General features: G+C 37.0%; 1 protein-coding gene across 1 annotated transcript in view; it reads left to right on the top strand.

The window, feature by feature from the left end:
* Positions 1-18,744, top strand: part of LOC145999437 (glycine receptor subunit alpha-2-like) — a 413,104-nt gene that overhangs the window by 334,109 nt on the left and 60,251 nt on the right. The window contains exon 4 of the mRNA XM_083136398.1: positions 4,049-4,116. Within this exon, the coding sequence (XP_082992524.1) occupies positions 4,049-4,116 (68 nt within the window). The remainder of the gene's footprint in view (positions 1-4,048; positions 4,117-18,744) is intronic.

Genomic DNA, 18,744 nt, shown 5'->3' with positions numbered 1-18,744 from the left:
TCGATTTTTTTTTGGTGACGTAGAGTAGGTGTAGAGAGGTCGGGTTTAGTGCGTCGGTCGAGTTTCGGTGTCCTCTGTCCACTCATACCAAAATAAACATAGGTCGTCATGGAACCAATTTTTCATCAATCAAAAATTTTCTAAGTCCACAGCGTTAAAAAAATCTTAAATTGCAAATATCTCGAAAATAGTAAGAGTTATCGAAAAAATATATCGAAAAACACCCCCATACGGTATCGTTAGATAACCCCCTGTCGATTTTGGAGGTGTAGAATACGTGTACCAAGTTTTGGTGGTCCTGGGGTCAAGGGGTAAGAAGTTAATCCACCCACCCTCCAAAACTTTTGATCACTCGTAACTTTTGAACAAATAGTCGTAGAAAGGTCGGGTTTAGTGCGTCGGTCGAGTCTCGGTGTCCTCTGTCCTCCCATATCAAAATAAACATAGGTCGTCATGGAACCAATTTTTTTCATCAATCGAAAATTTTCCAAGTCCACAGCGTTAAATTGCAAATGTCTCTAATTTTTGACAAACAGAGGTGTCCCATAGGACCTTTGAGAAAAAAAAACACGTGAAACTCTACAGAGGTGTGGTTATCTAACCGCAGCCGTTAGAACCTTTTTTGGTTGGGCACCACGCACCCTGGCGGGGTTATACGGGCCAGGAATCCTAAAAAAACAATTATTATTTGTTTGTTTGCTTGCGTCACAATACGGAAATAATGAGAGGCACGCGCATGTGTGTGTGTGGCAGAAATATCACATAGTTCGCGAGAGGTTTACAAAGGTCACGATATATAAAAATTTGGCCCGGACTTAGAAAAAATTACGATAAGGTGCATTCGTACTTCAAGGATGAGAAAGTGCATTTTCTCGTACCGGCTTTTCTGCGCTGTGAAACATCGTCAGCGCAATAAATGAGGCGCGGAACGTGGAGAGAAAGTGAGTTTTTGAGGTTTTGGTGCGATTTTCTTAGAGGTCAAAATATCAGGGTTGGGGTAGAACATACATTTACTGTACTACTGTCCAAGATATTTATTGTGATGGATTTTACTATGTAATGCAGAGTCAGTCACCTGTGACCTTTTTCTGGATTTCACCAGTTTGCATGTTTACGCTGTTGGTGACCAGGAAGAGCTTAGGTAATGTCTGATACTGCATACCTGATTGGCAAGTTCCTGTCTGAAAAATTATAGCTTTTGTCTGGGATTTGAAGGTTCATTTATATTAAAGCATTTCCATTATTTGTGGATTATTACGCGACGACAAAATGTTTCATGGGTCTAAAAGAATCGAAACGAACAGATGTATTTACTATTAATAAACAATGAACTTATATATATTTCATATTATAACTAGGGAACGGAACTTTATGTGCTAAAAACTAAGAAATATTTATTCTTTTATGTGTCATAAATGTTGAAAATATGTGACAAAAATAAAAAATATTTGGTAACAAAAACAAAATATTACATGCATTTTAAACACCTGAAATCACTTTCTAAATGCGTACCTCTTAGTGAGCTATTTTTTGGAAGAGTTGCAGTGTTTTACCATAGTTTTTCCAAATTATCCATTGTAAATCTGTGACGATTATCTCTAAAAAGCTTCTTATATTGCGAGAAAGGTCGCTCCACGTCACAAGAAACATTTCTTGCATATTTGAAGCACGAAATGTTACTAACGCTGAACTTTCCCAAAGCTTCCTCTTCCTCTACTTCAGCTTCCAAAACACGTGCAATTTGGCACAAAGTTTGAAAACCTTGATTTTTCCCAAAAAATTCTGTACATTTAGAGATTAGCACTTGAGGGTTAGATCCAGTGGGGGTAATAGTTTCCCCCAATAGGATCGTAGGCGAGGCGCCAGAAGTCTGCCAGCGAGCGTGTTCAAAGCCAAAACAAACCTAACACTATCGATATGAAAGAGGTGCGGAGAATAAACATTTTTCCTTCGAGGATTTCGAGGTAGATGAAGTAAATGAGCGATTTTATGTATTTAAAATGAAAATTCGCAAAATGTGATATGTATTTACATACGGAAAACTGAAAAATTTGTGTTTTTATGAAAAATAAAATTTGCTGTGTTGACATATAAGGCTATGATCAGAATTTTGGCAAACACTAGGGTCTCTATTTTATCGCAAGAAAACAACAACATTTATTTACCTAAAGTTCCGTTCCCTAATTATAATGTAAGAACATTAATCAGGACGTGTTGAAGGTTAAAATCAATTATAGGAGGCTAATAGACATTTCTAAGTTATTTTAACTTTCCATTTCTTATGTGCTACTGGTGACAATTTCATTATATTTAATTAACAAACTGGGCGTGTTTAAATCAAGCTTATATTTTAGGTATCAAAGTGATTTATCTGCCATCATTTTGTTTTGTCTACTTTTCTTTGATTTTTCACAATGTAGTGAATTTAGAATATTTAATACAAAATAATATTTTCACTTCATGATTTTATTCTATAATTAAACGGATAGTGCATATTAATAATTTTCTGAAATATTTAAACCCGATTTTTTATGTAGTACTTTGCTTAGAATCTGATACCAGTAATTTTGGACAATTTTAGGTAGTTAAAAAAACCATGAAGTCAGAATTAGTTGCTTAATTTGAATCATCAGCATACTGTAAACTCATGGAAAACAGTACACAATTATCTTTATTTGCGATGAGGCCACCACGAACGGCGGAGCCTGGAGCGAGTGGCTGAATTTCCCCTCCTTAGGGCCAGAGGTTCATTGATTGATTGATTGATTGATTGATTTAATTTATTTTACTTCGCGTTTTGTGCCTCTTGGCTAATTTTTTAGAAAAAGGTCTACTATTACAAATTTATTATATGTAATAGACTCTTAAATCTAACATTAGGAAGCAATCCCAGACTGATATTTTATTTATTGACTTGGATAAAGCTTTTGATCGTGTCAGCCATCAGCATTTAGTGTATAAACTCGACCAAATGGGATTATCACCACGATTTCTGAAATGGTTTTCCAACTTTCTAATAAATAGAACTTTCTCTGTTAAGATTGGTGAAACAATTTCCTCTAAAAAAGAAATATTTTGTGGAATACCTTAATGGTCGCCAGTTGGCCCAATTCTATTTGCTGCTTTTATCAATGATATAACATTATGTTTTAAATCTAGCACATGTTTACTATATCCAGACGATATAAAATTTTTTAAGAGTATTTGAACAAATAATGATGTCGCTGAACTTCAGGCAGTATAACATATTAGTGCAAGATTAATGAAATAGAAATTAACTTGAAAAAGTGTAAAGTTTTAAGATATACTAAGAACGTCCATTACATAGTCTCCAACTATTATATTTATAAAAATCCAAGTGTGAGACAGTCATAAACACTTGGGATTATTAATAGACTCCTCTCTCATATTTGATGAGCACATTTCAGAAATTTGCAAAAGAGCAAAGAAGATGCTTTGTTATATATATTTTTCTCATGGAAAGTTTTTCGAAAAGAAGATACCTTAATATATTTCTATAAATCGGTAGTTCGTCCTATTCTTGAATATGCTAATGAATTATGGTTTATGACAGCCACCAGTCACTTTCAAAAAATTGAAAGAGTTAAAAAACTTTTTATCAAGTTATTTTGCACAAAGTTAAAAAAAAATACTATAACCAACATTACTCGGAATGATTAACACAGTTCAATATGTTTACCTTAGAAGAATGGAGAAAAATGAAAAGGATAAATTTTTCACACAAGATCTTAACTTTCCAGGTTCATAGTGAATACGTCTTGAATAATATAGCTTATAAAATTCCCAGATATTCCCATAGGTATATCTCAATTCTCACATGTCCAAATAAGGCCAGAGGTTTAGTAGCTGATCTTGTTGAAAACTACAATTTGAATTTATGATGATGTATAAGATTGTAGGATCCACTGTATTGTAATTATGTATTCAATTTTGTAATTTTGACCAACTATGACATTGTGATGTACTTGGTTGTCAAATCGTGCTCATCACTTAGATAAACATTATTATTATTTCCTTAATTTTACAGGTGCTGCCGCACAAGTGACGTTGGATTTGGAAATTCTTCGAACAATTCAAGTCAAAGAAAGTGAAGGGGTAAGTGTATCATACTCTTTAGAAATACGGGACTAAAGTTCTGTTTCTTGAAACTCCTGTCTTGTATTATCTTTCCAGTGTCGCCACCTATGTGTTTCGATAATTTAACGTGTCCAGTATGTAGTGGAAATACCTGATTTGGGTTAGTTTAACCCTTCCGCAGTTGGCTACTCTGCTAGGTGGTCCAACCAAAACAAATTCATTTTAGAAAGAGAAAGATTTAAAATGATGATAATTGAATATTTAGACAAGAATATTTACAATGGATCGATAAACTTCAGTTTAGCAGACCTGAATTTTTTCAATAACGATTTTTGTTTTGCTGAAATGTAGCTGCGCGTATAAGAGGTGTTCTGGTTACAAAAGCAACAACATTTAATTTTTCTGAAAACATATCCGTACATTTTTGGCATGTACATGATCTAATCTAAATCTACCTCACAGGGAAACAAAATGTTGGATACTTACCTTTAATGTCGTCAACTATTCCCGCAATCATTGCTATTTACTCTCTATTTTCTGTAGGTAATACCAGGTGGCAGTAGCTTAGCAATTTCTCAGCAGACGAAATGTACAACATCATGCGGAAACAAAACCAAATGCTAAAACATTCGCTATCACGCATTAAAAAAAATCATAAAAATGATGTACATGATCATGTACAAAGAGTCTGTAGGCGTTAGCAGGAATATTACACGAACTACAATCTAACAATAAAGGTTGGTAAGAGTTTCATAAATTGGAGACACATTTCTTCAATTTTACACAAGAAACTACTTACTGAAATAAGTTTCTCTAAGGTTTCCAACTTTACTCGAGGTATTTTCTTTCATCGTGGAATATATTTGACCGGGAAATCATGTATTTTTGAAGAGAAATATCTCACCGACGCACAATTGTCATTGCTTTTATTTGCTTGCCCTACGACAACCGGATGCTGCGTACGTTTGATGACGTAAGCCATTGTCAGTGTTTCAAACCGCCCTCTTTTTACTATGATTGCCTAACGTAACCAAACCTTACCTACCCTTATCGGAAATGGTTCGTGGGGCTATCCGTGAATGGTTCGTGGGGCTATCCGTGAATGGTTCGTGGGGCTATCCGTGTATGGTTCGTGGGGCTATCCGTCAGCTACCCGTGCTATACGTCAGCTACCAGTGCATAATGTATACTTTCCACCGGTGACGAACACGATAGTAGGTATTTTTCGGTGAAGAAGGTTGAAACACTGCATACCCACAACGTGAGTCAAGATGTGCCCGCCATATTGTGTGTTCCGGAAGCGAAGAAAGGAATAAAAAAAACACTCACAACGTGAAAAATTGCGTTTGTTCTCGTGTAAAAAGCATAATGGCACCTTGAACTATGTTCCGCAATACACAATTGGTAAGTACGAACCATGCGAAACACGAAATATCCGATTTTAATGTGTCTCCGATCTATGAAACTGGTACCTAAAGGTTTAGAGTTAATGCTTTAAAACTCGACTTCTGAATGTATTTTACATACTATCTCAAAAATAAATTACGCTTGTTTGATTGACGTTCGTTTTCTGCTATGCTTATCGCGAAGATTGAAATGAAATACTGATACGATTACATTGATGTAAGAAAATTTGAAGCACACATGAAGAGGACACGAAAAAAGCCTCACAGAGAATAATAGTGCCTTTGAATCAAAACGCCACAGCCTCGTTAGTTAGGAGAATGTAGTCCCGGTTGTAGTGCGTCGAAGACAGCTTGATATTCAGCTGTAGTCACTCATTAAACTGAATAGAGAGAGTACAATACTTAATTAGTTATTAATATATTATTTAATAATTATTTACTGCTTAATTATAATGATAAATATTTATAAAAAATATTTAAAATGTTTAACATTAGGTAATGTTGCCTGCCAATTGAGTGTTTAATAACATATTACGTAAAGCGGACTACAATGCGACAATGTAATATACAAGATAAGAAAGATGATTGTTTCTTACATCATTATTATAATTTATTTGTTCATCAGAGGATACATCTCCAAATTATGTTGAACATAATACGTGTCCATAAAAACATTCCGTAATTATAAACGACCACAAAATTGTAATTATGTATATTACGAAATTTATACCAATACCATTCGACAGAACAGCTCAAAGAATTTTAGCGGATATGTAATTGTTGGCGTTAACTACAATAATAGATGTGGCATAACAATAAAATCATGAAAAAAAATATTCAAAAGTGGCAGAAAAACACATTTTAGGATGTAAGAGAAAATTAATGAAATGGAGTCCGCGCGTTCATTATATCCCCAGCGGTTAACAAAGGGAGCGGTACTCTTTGTTAAAAGAAACACCCAAGCGGGCGGTTTTCTCTTGAAGTAGAAGTAAACAAACTGGAGTAGGAAAGCGTTGTTGCCAAATTGAAGAAGAGATAAAGAGGAAAAGCAGAAGGAAATGGTAAAGAAAAAAAATAAGGAGAAACAATATGGAAAGAATATGGAAAGAGAAAAGAAATACAGATAAAGATTAAAAAGGAAGTGTTTAAGGGTATTATCGAAGGTGGGGGGGGGGGAGAAATATCCAACTCTTACATATTAGGCCTTAATTGACACGAGGATTCTATGGGGAATATGAATTAAACGTGGGGGGGGGGGGCAGTATCCAACTCTAGGTCTTATATTATGGCTGGTATTTTAGTTAGAGGGGGATTGAACATTAAATTGAGGGGTGAATACAATTCTTGTGTATTACTATTGTCTTAGACTGTTGCGGAAATTCTGGTGTGGAGACTGAGAATTAATTTTTTTGGAGGAGGCAATGAAATTTTGGTGGTAGGATTGAGTATTAAATTTAAAGGAGGAAATAGGAAGCTCTTGACAAACTGTTAAATTTTAGATTGTCGAGAGATTTCTGCAGTGGACAGAGAGTTCGAACATTAAATTTTGGAGACTGTATTTAGCGATATTGTATCTACACGTTTTCGACACCAAACGTGCCAAAAGAGAAGCTGGAAAAGACTTAATATCTCGGGATCTTAAGAAAGTATTGACACCTCATTAAATTAATATTCTTCAAAGGCTGCTCGCTTCACTCGCAATCATGTGTTGCGAGAATGCGTGTTTGGCGCTTTACTGAGGTAAATGTGAAGTTTTATACCATAGCTGCATTACAAGACATAAGCGATATTCTCGATATTCATTAATAACATCACTTCTTAAAATATAATGCTTAGTGTTGGTATACTGCTTAATTTAAAGCAGGTGCATCATTTGGGACAAAAACATATCGAATCCGCATTTCTAACTTGTCAAAGGAGATTTTTACATTTGCACTGAAGATAAATCCAAGTAATTATTGTTATGGATTATGGTTTGTTACTAAAATAATTATATTTACCCCAGGAAAACGGGGGGTGAGTTCTTTGAAAGAGGAACCCTGTTATATTATCACCCTGAGGTTAAGAATTTCTAGCTAGGGTTCTGTAATGTCTCGTGAAACAAATTGAATCTGCCATACAGCTAGAACATATTATTTAGTTTCCCAAGGTTGAATTATTCTATCTTTATGTTAAGTTGTGTAACAATTTGTGTTAAATACTCAAATTGAGTTTTATAAACACACTCAAAAATACTATTGATATGCATATTTACATATTTTAATTTACTACATTTAACCAATCAATGTTCTAGCTTTTAGTTTTTTCGAAAATCGAACAATCAAAAAATATGGACAATGTAACATGGTATTTCATTCAAATACACATCAACTATTACACATTCATCCAAACTATTTTCGGGGGATTATGACGAACGATTTTAGGGGTGGTCTTGATTGATGGACACCCCTGTTTAGGGAGAAGGGGCAGATCAAGTATAGTGTTCTGTAAAGCTAAGAAAAAAGTTACTTTCGGTAGACACGCTGTCGTAATTAAATACGTTGTGGGGATTTCGATATGGTTTGAGGGCGCGAATGATGTTATTTTTGGGGGGACACATGATATGATTCTGGGGGACGCATGACATGATTTTTGGGGGGAATGCGCCATTTGGGGGGATGGATACCTCTGCTCTCCATGTAGTTTTGTCTTCATACTTGGGATTTTCACTAGCAGCCGTGAGTGATAACTTGCATTATGCAAAGTGTAAGAAAAACGTAAATGCACAACACTATAACAAAGCAACAAAACAGCACCATAACACAACGAAGAAATAACACAATATAACGTGTTAAAAAAATCAACTCCGCACGTGGTAATGGCGCAAAAACAACGAGAGGCACCTTGCCACTACAACAAATGTAAAGAAAATGTGGCAACAATGTCTGAGTGCACGCGCTTATCGTGAGCGGTTTGGCTATTGTTTGCTATTGTTGCCAGTGTTAAGTTTCATGAACGGGTTGCCGATGGGGACATAATAAACGCAAGTTGCAACAATGCCACATTAACAATCGAGAGATCTTTTGGTGTGTTCTCTCTTGTTCACCATTACGTTTCTTCTTCTTATTATTATTATTTGAAATTTCTTTGCAACACTCATTCATACAGCATTGTACAGCGGGATCAATGAGTATTACCGTGCAAATTGTCCATGACTATTTTCATTAATTTTTCTCTTACAGTACATCTTAAAATGTGTTTTTCTGCTACTTTTGGCTAATTTGTTTCCCCTTTTTTCATTCTTTTATTGTTATGCCATCTATTGTTGTAGTTAACGCCAACAATTACACATCCGCTAAAATTATTTGAGCTGTTCTTTCGAGTAGTATAGGTATAAATTTCGTAATATACATAATTAAAATTTTGTAGTCGTTTATAATCACTGAGAATGCTTTTGTAGACACGCTGTATACTATGCATAGAAAAAAGAAAATATAAGAAAATATGAAAAGAACATCATAGCTTGCATGCAATCAATGTTTGATTTTATTTTCCTATGCTGGTATTGTTGAAATCAATACGATTCCAAGCTTCTATACATCTTTACTCTCACTGTTTGAATCGTAGAATGTTTTTTTTTTTTTTTTTGCTTTAAGTTCACTTTATGCACAGATAGGCTAATTAGGGGTGGACCTACAGTTCAAAGTGGGATCTCAACCACTATGTCTCTTTACCTGGTATCGGATCCCGGACTCCTTGATTAGGCATCTAATAGTTGACTGATTGATTCATTTGGTTTATTTTACTTTTCCTTTTTTAATCTCTCAATTTCAACTTCAATGATAGGTTTCGAATGTCATGGGCCTTTCGATGGGCATCTCGGCCAGTGGTAAACAATGTCTGGTGTTTTATTTGTGGTTGTTCCAAGTCGGCTCGGAACTTCCGACATGCGGACGTCAGTTTTAGTGTTGGATGATTTGTTTCTTGTAAGTGTTCTTGTGCTACGACTGACTGGATAATTGTAACATACTGTCATTTTTCGTGTATAAAGCATAGGCGCTGACTTTGCAGCAGCCGGGAAGCAGGAGCAAGGCAATCTCTGCCCCCACAATTTAACCGACAGGGACATATATATTATGTATATTTACCAGTGGCGGCGATTAGGTGGACGAGGGGGGCACTTCCCCCCCATTTTTGCCACTTTTGTCCCCGCATTATGCTAAATCTTACCTACAAACTGAAATATACTGTCCTTGCCCCCCGGTTTTTGTACCTTGCCCCCCGGTTTGGAACCCAATCGCCGCCACTGATATTTACATATATAAAATATTGTTTATGCCAACCTTGCCCCCAAAAAATATTTCAACTTGCCGTCTCTGTGTAAAGCTTACGAATTTCGAAAATTTAATATAAAAACAATCAAATATTCACCACACCCCTGTTCACTAAGCACACTCATGCAGAGGCTGGGATTCGAACCCGGGATCCCTGGCATCGGGGCAAAATATGCTAACCACACCGCGCACCTAATAATGATGGCAGAGAAAGGGAAGTTTTAAAATCGTGACAAAGCCGAAACCGAGACGGAAAGTGGAGACACACTTTCTCATTCGTAAGATTGTGCTAACCCTACAATATTTTTTTAAAAATATATATATATTGTCACTTTGTAGCGCATTGGTCGGCATGGTTTGTCTTTGCGTAGCCAAACCACATTATTCTGGATCAATACTAATGTTATTAAGAAGTTCGATAAAAATTATAATTTTGCCTATTCGTTATTATGTTCCTGGTCAAGATAGTCAGAGTGAAGGTTATAGTTATAAATTATTTAAAAAAGACATAATACTGTAATGCGTTACAATGAATCGAGAGAAAAAAATTCGTATCATGTACTGAACTGAGAATATACTTCAAGCATCATTGTTGTAAATCAGCCTTGGAAGTTTGAAACATGGTCCATTTTTGGAATGGAATTCAGAGCATTATTTTATAAACTATTTCTCCTAAAAACCCAACAAGCTATATAAGGTTTAAAGTGATAAAAACTACATATTCTTACTATTATGTGGTAATCGACTGTAAGAAGAGCTCTGCAGCTAAACTTACGCCATCTGCCGTTACATTATAGAATTAATACGAGTACGTTGTTGCCAAACTGCAAACGAACTGTTGAATTCAGATTATCGTAGGATACTGCGACAATTTACAGAAATGAAAACAGAACGAAGTCTCTGCATTAGAAAATATCAGTTTAAATCAGTGGTATATACGTGATTACGGTGATTGAATGTGTTGGTTGTGATCAAGCAAACGGAACGAGATTTGGCAACACAGGCATTGCTTATTCCTATTGGTTCCCATTCCCCGCGCTTATACCGAACCGTCTTCATAGCCTAGTACTGCTGCCACTATATGACCGACAAGAGTTTGTTTATATTATTGGTAAAACCCCAGATATGAGATATATGCATCTCCATACTCAAGGCACTCATTTGCGTACCTATGTTCTTGTCATCTATACGTAATCAAAATTCCTTTGTAGTGTAAAATACACAGATAATTTGATAATTAGAGAAGATGAGCCGGCCCCTGTGGCGGAGTGGTTAGCTACGACGCAGGGAGTCGAGGTTCGAATCCTAACCTGTGCATGGATGTTTGTGAGTGTCCATTCATCGATTTCATCATATCATCACTCATCCCCATCTTCGCGAATTAGCCAAAAATTCAACAAACTATCATGACAACAAGATTAATACAAAACTGCAATTTGTCCGAACAGTGGGTATGAGAAAGGGAGAGAACTGTAGAAGCTAGAGAGTAAGAAGAGAGACAAGTACAGAGAGATAAAAAAGCGAGAGACAAGAGGAGATTAAGAAGGAAGGGACAATAGACAGAGAAGGAAAAGAAGGGCTAAAGAAGCGAGAGACAAAGGAAGATTAAGAAGCAAGGGACAATGGACATAGAAGGAAGAGAAGAGCTAAAGAAGCGAGAGACAAAGGAAGATTAAGAAGCAAGGGACAATGGACATAGAAGGAAAAGAAGAGCTAAAGAAGCGAGAGACAAAGGAAGATTAAGAAGCAAGGGACAATGGACATAGAAGGAAGAGAAGAGCTAAAGAAGCGAGAGACAAAGGAAGATTAAGAAGGAAGGGACAATAGACAGAGAAGGAAAAGAAGGGCTAAAGAAGCGAGAGACAAAGGAAGATTAAGAAGCAAGGGACAATAGACAGAGAAGGAAAAGAAGAGCTAAAGAAGAGAAAGACAAAGGAAGATTAAGAGGCAAGGGACAATAGACAGAGAAGGAAAAGAAGGGCTAAAGAAGCAAGAGACAAAGGAAGATTAAGAAGGAAGGGACAATAGCCAGAGAAGGAAAAGAAGAGCTAAAGAAGCGAGAGACAAAGGAAGGTTAAGAAGCAAGGGACAAAAACAGAGAAGGAAAAGAAGGGCTAAAGAAGCGAGAGACAAAGGAAGATTAAGAAGCAAGAGACAAAGGAAGATTAAGAAGCAAGGGACAAAAACAGAGAAGGAAAAGAAGAGCTAAAGAAGCGAGAGACAAAGGAAGGTTAAGAAGCAAGGGACAAAAACAGAGAAGGAAAAGAAGAGCTAAAGAAGCGAGAGACAAAGGAAGATTAAGAAGCAAGGGACAATGGACAGAGAAGGAAAAGAAGGGCTAAAGAAGCGAGAGACAAAGGAAGATTAAGAAGCAAGGGACAATAGACAGGGAAGGAAAAGAAGGGCTAAAGAAGCGAGAGACAAAGGAAGATTAAGAAGCAAGGGACAATAGACAGAGAATGAAAAGAAGGGCTAAAGAAGCGAGAGACAAAGGAAGATTAAGAAGCAAGGGACAATGGACAGAGAAGGAAAAGAAGGGCTAAAGAAGCGAGAGACAAGGGAAGATTAAGAAAGAAGGGACAAAAGACAGAGAAGGAAAAGAAGAGCTAAAGAAGCGAGAGACAAAGGAAGATTATGAAGGAAGGGACAATAGACAGAGAAGGAAAAGAAGGGCTAAAGAAGCGAGAGACAAAGAAAGATTAAGAAGCAAGGGACAATAGACAGGGAAGGAAAAGAAGGGCTAAAGAAGCGAGAGACAAAGGAAGATTAAGAAGCAAGGGACAATAGACAGAGAATGAAAAGAAGGGCTAAAGAAGCGAGAGACAAAGGAAGATTAAGAAGCAAGGGACAATGGACAGAGAAGGAAAAGAAGGGCTAAAGAAGCGAGAGACAAGGGAAGATTAAGAAAGAAGGGACAAAAGACAGAGAAGGAAAAGAAGAGCTAAAGAAGCGAGAGACAAAGGAAGATTATGAAGGAAGGGACAATAGACAGAGAAGGAAAAGAAGGGCTAAAGAAGCGAGAGACAAAGAAAGATTAAGAAGCAAGGGACAATAGACAGGGAAGGAAAAGAAGGGCTAAAGAAGCGAGAGACAAAGGAAGATTAAGAAGCAAGGGACAATAGACAGAGAATGAAAAGAAGGGCTAAAGAAGCGAGAGACAAAGGAAGATTAAGAAGCAAGGGACAATGGACAGAGAAGGAAAAGAAGGGCTAAAGAAGCGAGAGACAAGGGAAGATTAAGAAAGAAGGGACAAAAGACAGAGAAGGAAAAGAAGAGCTAAAGAAGCGAGAGACAAAGGAAGATTATGAAGGAAGGGACAATAGACAGAGAAGGAAAAGAAGGGCTAAAGAAGCGAGAGACAAAGGAAGATTAAGAAGCAAGGGACAATGGACATAGAAGGAAAAGAAGAGCTAAAGAAGCGGGAGACAAAGGAAGATTAAGAAGCAAGGGACAATGGACAGAGAAGGAAAAGAAGAGCTAAAGAAGCGAGATTTACAGCGAGAGAGAGAGAGAGAGAGAAAGAAAGAGTAACAGAAAGAAAGAAGTATAACAGACACACACGTGCGCGCGCACGTGCAAACATAGAGATAACAAGTGTTTAGGACAGTTCCGTGCCAAATAGTTTACGGCGTCAGAAATTTGCTGATGTGGAACTTGCAACGAGTTATCCGAAATTGGCAGAGAAGTTACGCTAAATAATAAAAATTAAACCAAATAATCTGAACAATTTTAAGAACACTACTTCAAATAATTTTAATGTGAATGTCCAGCCAGTAGAATGTCTAACTGCTAAGATGGAGAACCGTGTTCGATCCCGAAGATGGGTACTCTCATGTAGGGGCATTCCCAACAATGTTTTTGCATAAACGGCTCTTAGACTCATCCAAACTCTAATGTATGGGTGGGTGAGTACCTATGGAAACCTTGCCGGAACGTGATGCTGATCACATCACATGCAGTTTCCTCCATATTGAGCATGTGTGAGCTATGTACGTTCTTGGCAAGGTCCAGTGCACGTGGGAGAGCTTATCTTTTAAGCTCTTATACCATTTTTTATGTTTAACTCTACTGTAGGTTACCCGAAAGGGGGAGCTGCCAGACTCTTGAATTGTTAACTGTGAATATTGTTTTAAAAAAAATGAAAATAAATTTAATTTTTCTGTAGAATGTTTCCATTGTTTCTGTAGTACATTTGTTAATAACATTATAAACGGAACGTATGTAGGAGGCAAAATCCACATGGTAGACCTACCAGGCATCCTCTTTGATGTGTGTTTCGACATGGTACTTATGACAGTAACAGTGTACAATAGGTTGGTAATTATGATATTTTTATAATTATTATAATTACCATATAAACTGCACAAAAAGCATCGGTTAAACATTAACATTGATTTTTTTATGTTTAGAGAATCAGAAAATATGTGTGTGACACTCGTACATTAATTTGTTTTATTACTTTAATAATTATGGTTAGTGTTATTATTATAATTAATATATATTAATACAATTTATATAAACAACAAAGGAAACAGTAATTCAATAACAAAATGGTTTCTTGAATTTTAGTAATAAAAAAAACTTGCGGGCTTGTGATCCCCTCCCCCCCTCAGGTAAGTAAGTTTCTTGTACGACACGGATGATATTTTTTACTGTGTGTAACAGTTTGAGATGAAGCTCTGGGGTAAAACATGGACGCCATTTTGAGTTTTCAGACATATTTTTCAGGGTGGCACGAAACCTTAAAGTATTTCCTCAAGATGAAGAAACTGACACTTTTGATATATACTGTGCACGAATAGCCTTGCATGCTGAGTATGCAATGTGTTTTGTTTCGAACATATCATATTTCACATGGTGCTCACACGTGCAGCATCAGGCAAACGACAGCGGAATGCAAGATCACACGTCAGCCCTTATCACACGAACATTAACGATCACGTGACTTATCTCCGTTTCAACCGCTACAACGATACCGTCGCCGTTATCATTACTCCAAGATTACCCAACAAAGCTCCTGAGTTGTGATGTATCTCACGTTTTTCCTCATATCCGTGTATATTGTCGCGTCTGAAGCCCCCAGCTGTACAGTTTTTCACTGACGCCGTCAGATGTCTCTGGTGTAGCGTGGAGAAGGGGAAAGCCCGTTTGCATAATGCATCTGGGTATATTGTTCCCAAGGCAATACTGAAACTGCTACCTTAAGCGACGAGTGGTACATTATGCACCCTGGTGAAGATAAGGGACTAGGAAATTTGTTCTCTCTGGCGGTTCGTTTCTAGTTTATTCTCTCGCTTATTCTTTCAGCAATAGATGTCGCCTTTAATAAGAGAACATAAATTTGGTAACTTGAGGTGTGCGTCACCTACTTTTCGTTTAGAAATGGAAGATAATATTTCTGTCATATTCGTTTTTCGTGTATGTTTATATTTGACAAGTCTCTCTTGTAAATAAATATGTATTTTTGCTAATGTGTAACCTTCTCTAGAGGAATTTTACTACATATAAGTATAAGAGTGACCATGAAATCCTGAACGTACTTATTCATGGTATTTGCCATTGTCACAATGCGTAGTTCGAGATCGGTTAGTTCATTTAAACTCTCCAGCCTAATTATTGCCTATTTTTATGGGAGTAGGAAAAGGTTTATTATCCATTTGCCTTGACTCATCTCACCCAACAGGTCGCTAGGTGCCAGGACTTGCCCCGAGTTGATAGCTTCCTGGAGATGAGACCTGCTCGAGGAAAAGGTTTATTATCCATTATTATCCTGAACGTATTCCCTATGTAAAGAAACAAGTAAACATTTCTTTACTAGCCAGAAGTGTGTAATTAGCATATTAGTGCAAGCTTGCGATAGGGACAAATTTAATTTATTTAAGTGCAGAAAATAACTGAAACATGAAATTCCAACTTAGGAATTATTGTTAGGAATTTTTGAGCGTGTGTTGTGTGCCCCTGCATATGGGTTAAACTTTTATTCTTGCAATTTTTCATTGTAGTCTTTTTTTTATGTTTAAATATCATTTACCCTTTATAATGGCTTAAATGTTGTTTGGTAATGTCCACATGCAAACATATCGATGCAAACATAGTTAAGTGGAAGAAACGGCTAAAAAATCATAACTTCGCCATGAGAAACACAGAAATAAATAAATATAAGATGTGTGGCCTTGTATAGTACTTACATAAGTCAGTTCAAAAAACCAACATATTCTCTAGCTAGGTGTAAGAGTAGCGCACATCTTACCTAGGTAGATGTAGCCAAAATGGCAACTGGACATAGTCTTGGGCACTTATGGGTTGTAACACTCCCATCAACTTTCAATGGATTAATTACAACCCGTTCCTGGGCAACCTCAGACGTGATGGATTCTGGGAAAACGAGCCCTGTTTTAAAAGGTACTCGAAAGCAATATACGTTTTGTGAGTACTTTTTGAGACGGTATGCAGGTTCTTAATTCCGATGATATTGACTTTTTTTCTGATAAAAATTTACTAACCATTGCTATATTTATGCTCGTTTTATCTTTACGGGCTGTGGTCAAGCGTGACAGCAGATGCGGGCCAGGGGGGGGGGGGGATACTTGCCCCCTTCCTGAGATATGTGGAAAAACAGTTTTGGGATGGGTCTCCTTCATCGCACAACGCGAGAACAACTTCGTGTTTTGACGTCAGACGTGGAATGCCTACGTTGTTATGTTACGTCAGTTATTTTGGTTCTTTTAATATAAATGCAATGCTAATGTAATATTTATAAGAGTACTAAACCTAACAAGCCTTACCTATCAAGTTAGGCATTTAGCCTGACAATGATATCATTTCACGTGGACGTCAGAACGCAAAGTTCTTCTCGCGTTGTGAGATAAGGGAGACCATTTTGGGATAGATGGGGACTGCTTGCATGGATCAATATGGAGAAACTGTAGTGAATGGGGGATTTGTATGCAAATTTTCGTATTGGGGGATTTTGTATCAGAATTTTCTTAACTGGATGGATAACATCACTCCACGTTGAACACTGCTGCCCTCTTGAGAAAAATACTGCAGGAGGCCTTGGCTGTGGTTTCACCTAAGAAACGTGGCTGTTTTTTACCTTACATACCTAAGCCAATGGATGTCTCGACACTTACACACTCTCAAATGTTTTGTTTACAGTGATATGTCATTATTATATGAGTATAGTGAGTAGAAGGATGGAGTCATGTGTGCTGCATGCTTTGGAAAAAGATGTTGGGAATTTAATTCATTGTTGGCTAATTGATATCAACTGCTGCAGCTACAATGTGATTAGCTCGTAATGGAGTGATAGTAATGGGACGAGATATCTGCAACTGATGATGCCTAGTGGACACTCATGTCAGTTGCGTGTGGCTTCGTATAATGTTACTGCTTGTTCCTCTTCATATGTCTGTAGTAAACTGGTATCGGCAGTATTCAGCCGTGAAAAAGAAGAAATAATGCGCAGATGAGCTACATGGTGAGAGACTGCAGAGGGATGTAAACAGAGGTTTTCTCTGTGAAAGAGCGAGAAATTTCTACGAAGATTAAGTATACCGAAGATTGTAGCCAGTGATGCGCCGTACACTATAAGTTTACGTCTACATGCGTTGTCTACACGCAGGGACCAAGGACCATGACGCACTCCTCCCCAAAAAGCTAGAACATCCCCAGTTTATGCCGAATTAATTACTCAGATTATTTTTGTCACACAAAATTTGCAAAAACATATAATACCAGAGGTGCAACCAAACCAAAAATTTTTGTCTGGGGGGGGGGGCAAGTACCAGGATAAACGTACAATAATAATAATAATAATAATAATAATAACATTAATAGCTAATGGTTTCGTTGTTATTGTTATTATTACTACTACTACTACCAGTAGTAGTAGTACTATCAAAGACGTTATTATTCTCGTAAATTACGCAAAAAGAGGGTAGACGTCTGTTCTAAAGCATTTGTTTGGAACAAACGATTTGAAATATCTTGTCAACACCGTCCATTTCACATTAGCTAATAATGAAAATCTAGCACACAAACTGTATTTTTGAATGGCAGAAAATGAATGATAAATGCATTCTGAAGATACATCTGCAACTTTCATGTACAACATTACAACATATGTTTTACACATATGCAACATGAAGCGACATAAAATAGAAAATACATATGCAACAAACTAACACTAAATTGTGTACTTATTCAAAGCTTATTCAATACAAATATACAACACATATTATTTAAATACATTACAATACACAAATGAAGTAGAATGCGAGCGAAGCGAGCAAAATCAATTTTAGATCCAATTTTTGCAATTGAAAACAATATTGATTTAATACGGCGCAAATAATTTCACTGGACGCCATGGCATTATCTGTTTTACAACTTTTTTTTAGATCATTCGGCGCCCATGGCCGACTCCCGCCACCCCTAGCTACAGCTCTGAACTTGACGAAAACGAGAATAGCAGATAATGAGAGCGAAGCAAGAACATTTTACAAAATGAATTTATATTTGTATGAAATTTGAAATCGAAGAGGATAATTGCTCCTCTGTGCCCCCCCCCCCTTTGCAGGTGACCTAAGCTGTCAATGTTTGTTCATCCTTGCTACCCTAGAATTGGCTTCCGCCAAAGGTTGGAGGGGGGCAATGACCCCCTTCCCCTCTGTGGTTGCGGCACTGTATAATACAGACATATTTAAGCAATATATGTTTACTTTAGATACTTTAGGCTCACTGCCATTGTTAATCATCCTTATTCTGCAAAGTTTGTCTGCTCGACTAACCTTATATTAATGCGAATACCACGCCCCCCGCCCCTCCATCCAAACCGATTCTAAAGGCATAAGAGGTGGTGTTTCATTTCAACCCTATCGCAGCGATCACCCACTGGTAGGTAGAAAAACTATACATAATAATCA

Source organism: Lepisma saccharinum, chromosome 15 (genome assembly GCF_977018435.1).
Source record: "Lepisma saccharinum chromosome 15, izLepSacc3.1, whole genome shotgun sequence".
NCBI lineage: Eukaryota > Metazoa > Arthropoda > Insecta > Zygentoma > Lepismatidae > Lepisma > Lepisma saccharinum.
This window is presented reverse-complemented; position numbering and strand designations above follow the sequence as displayed.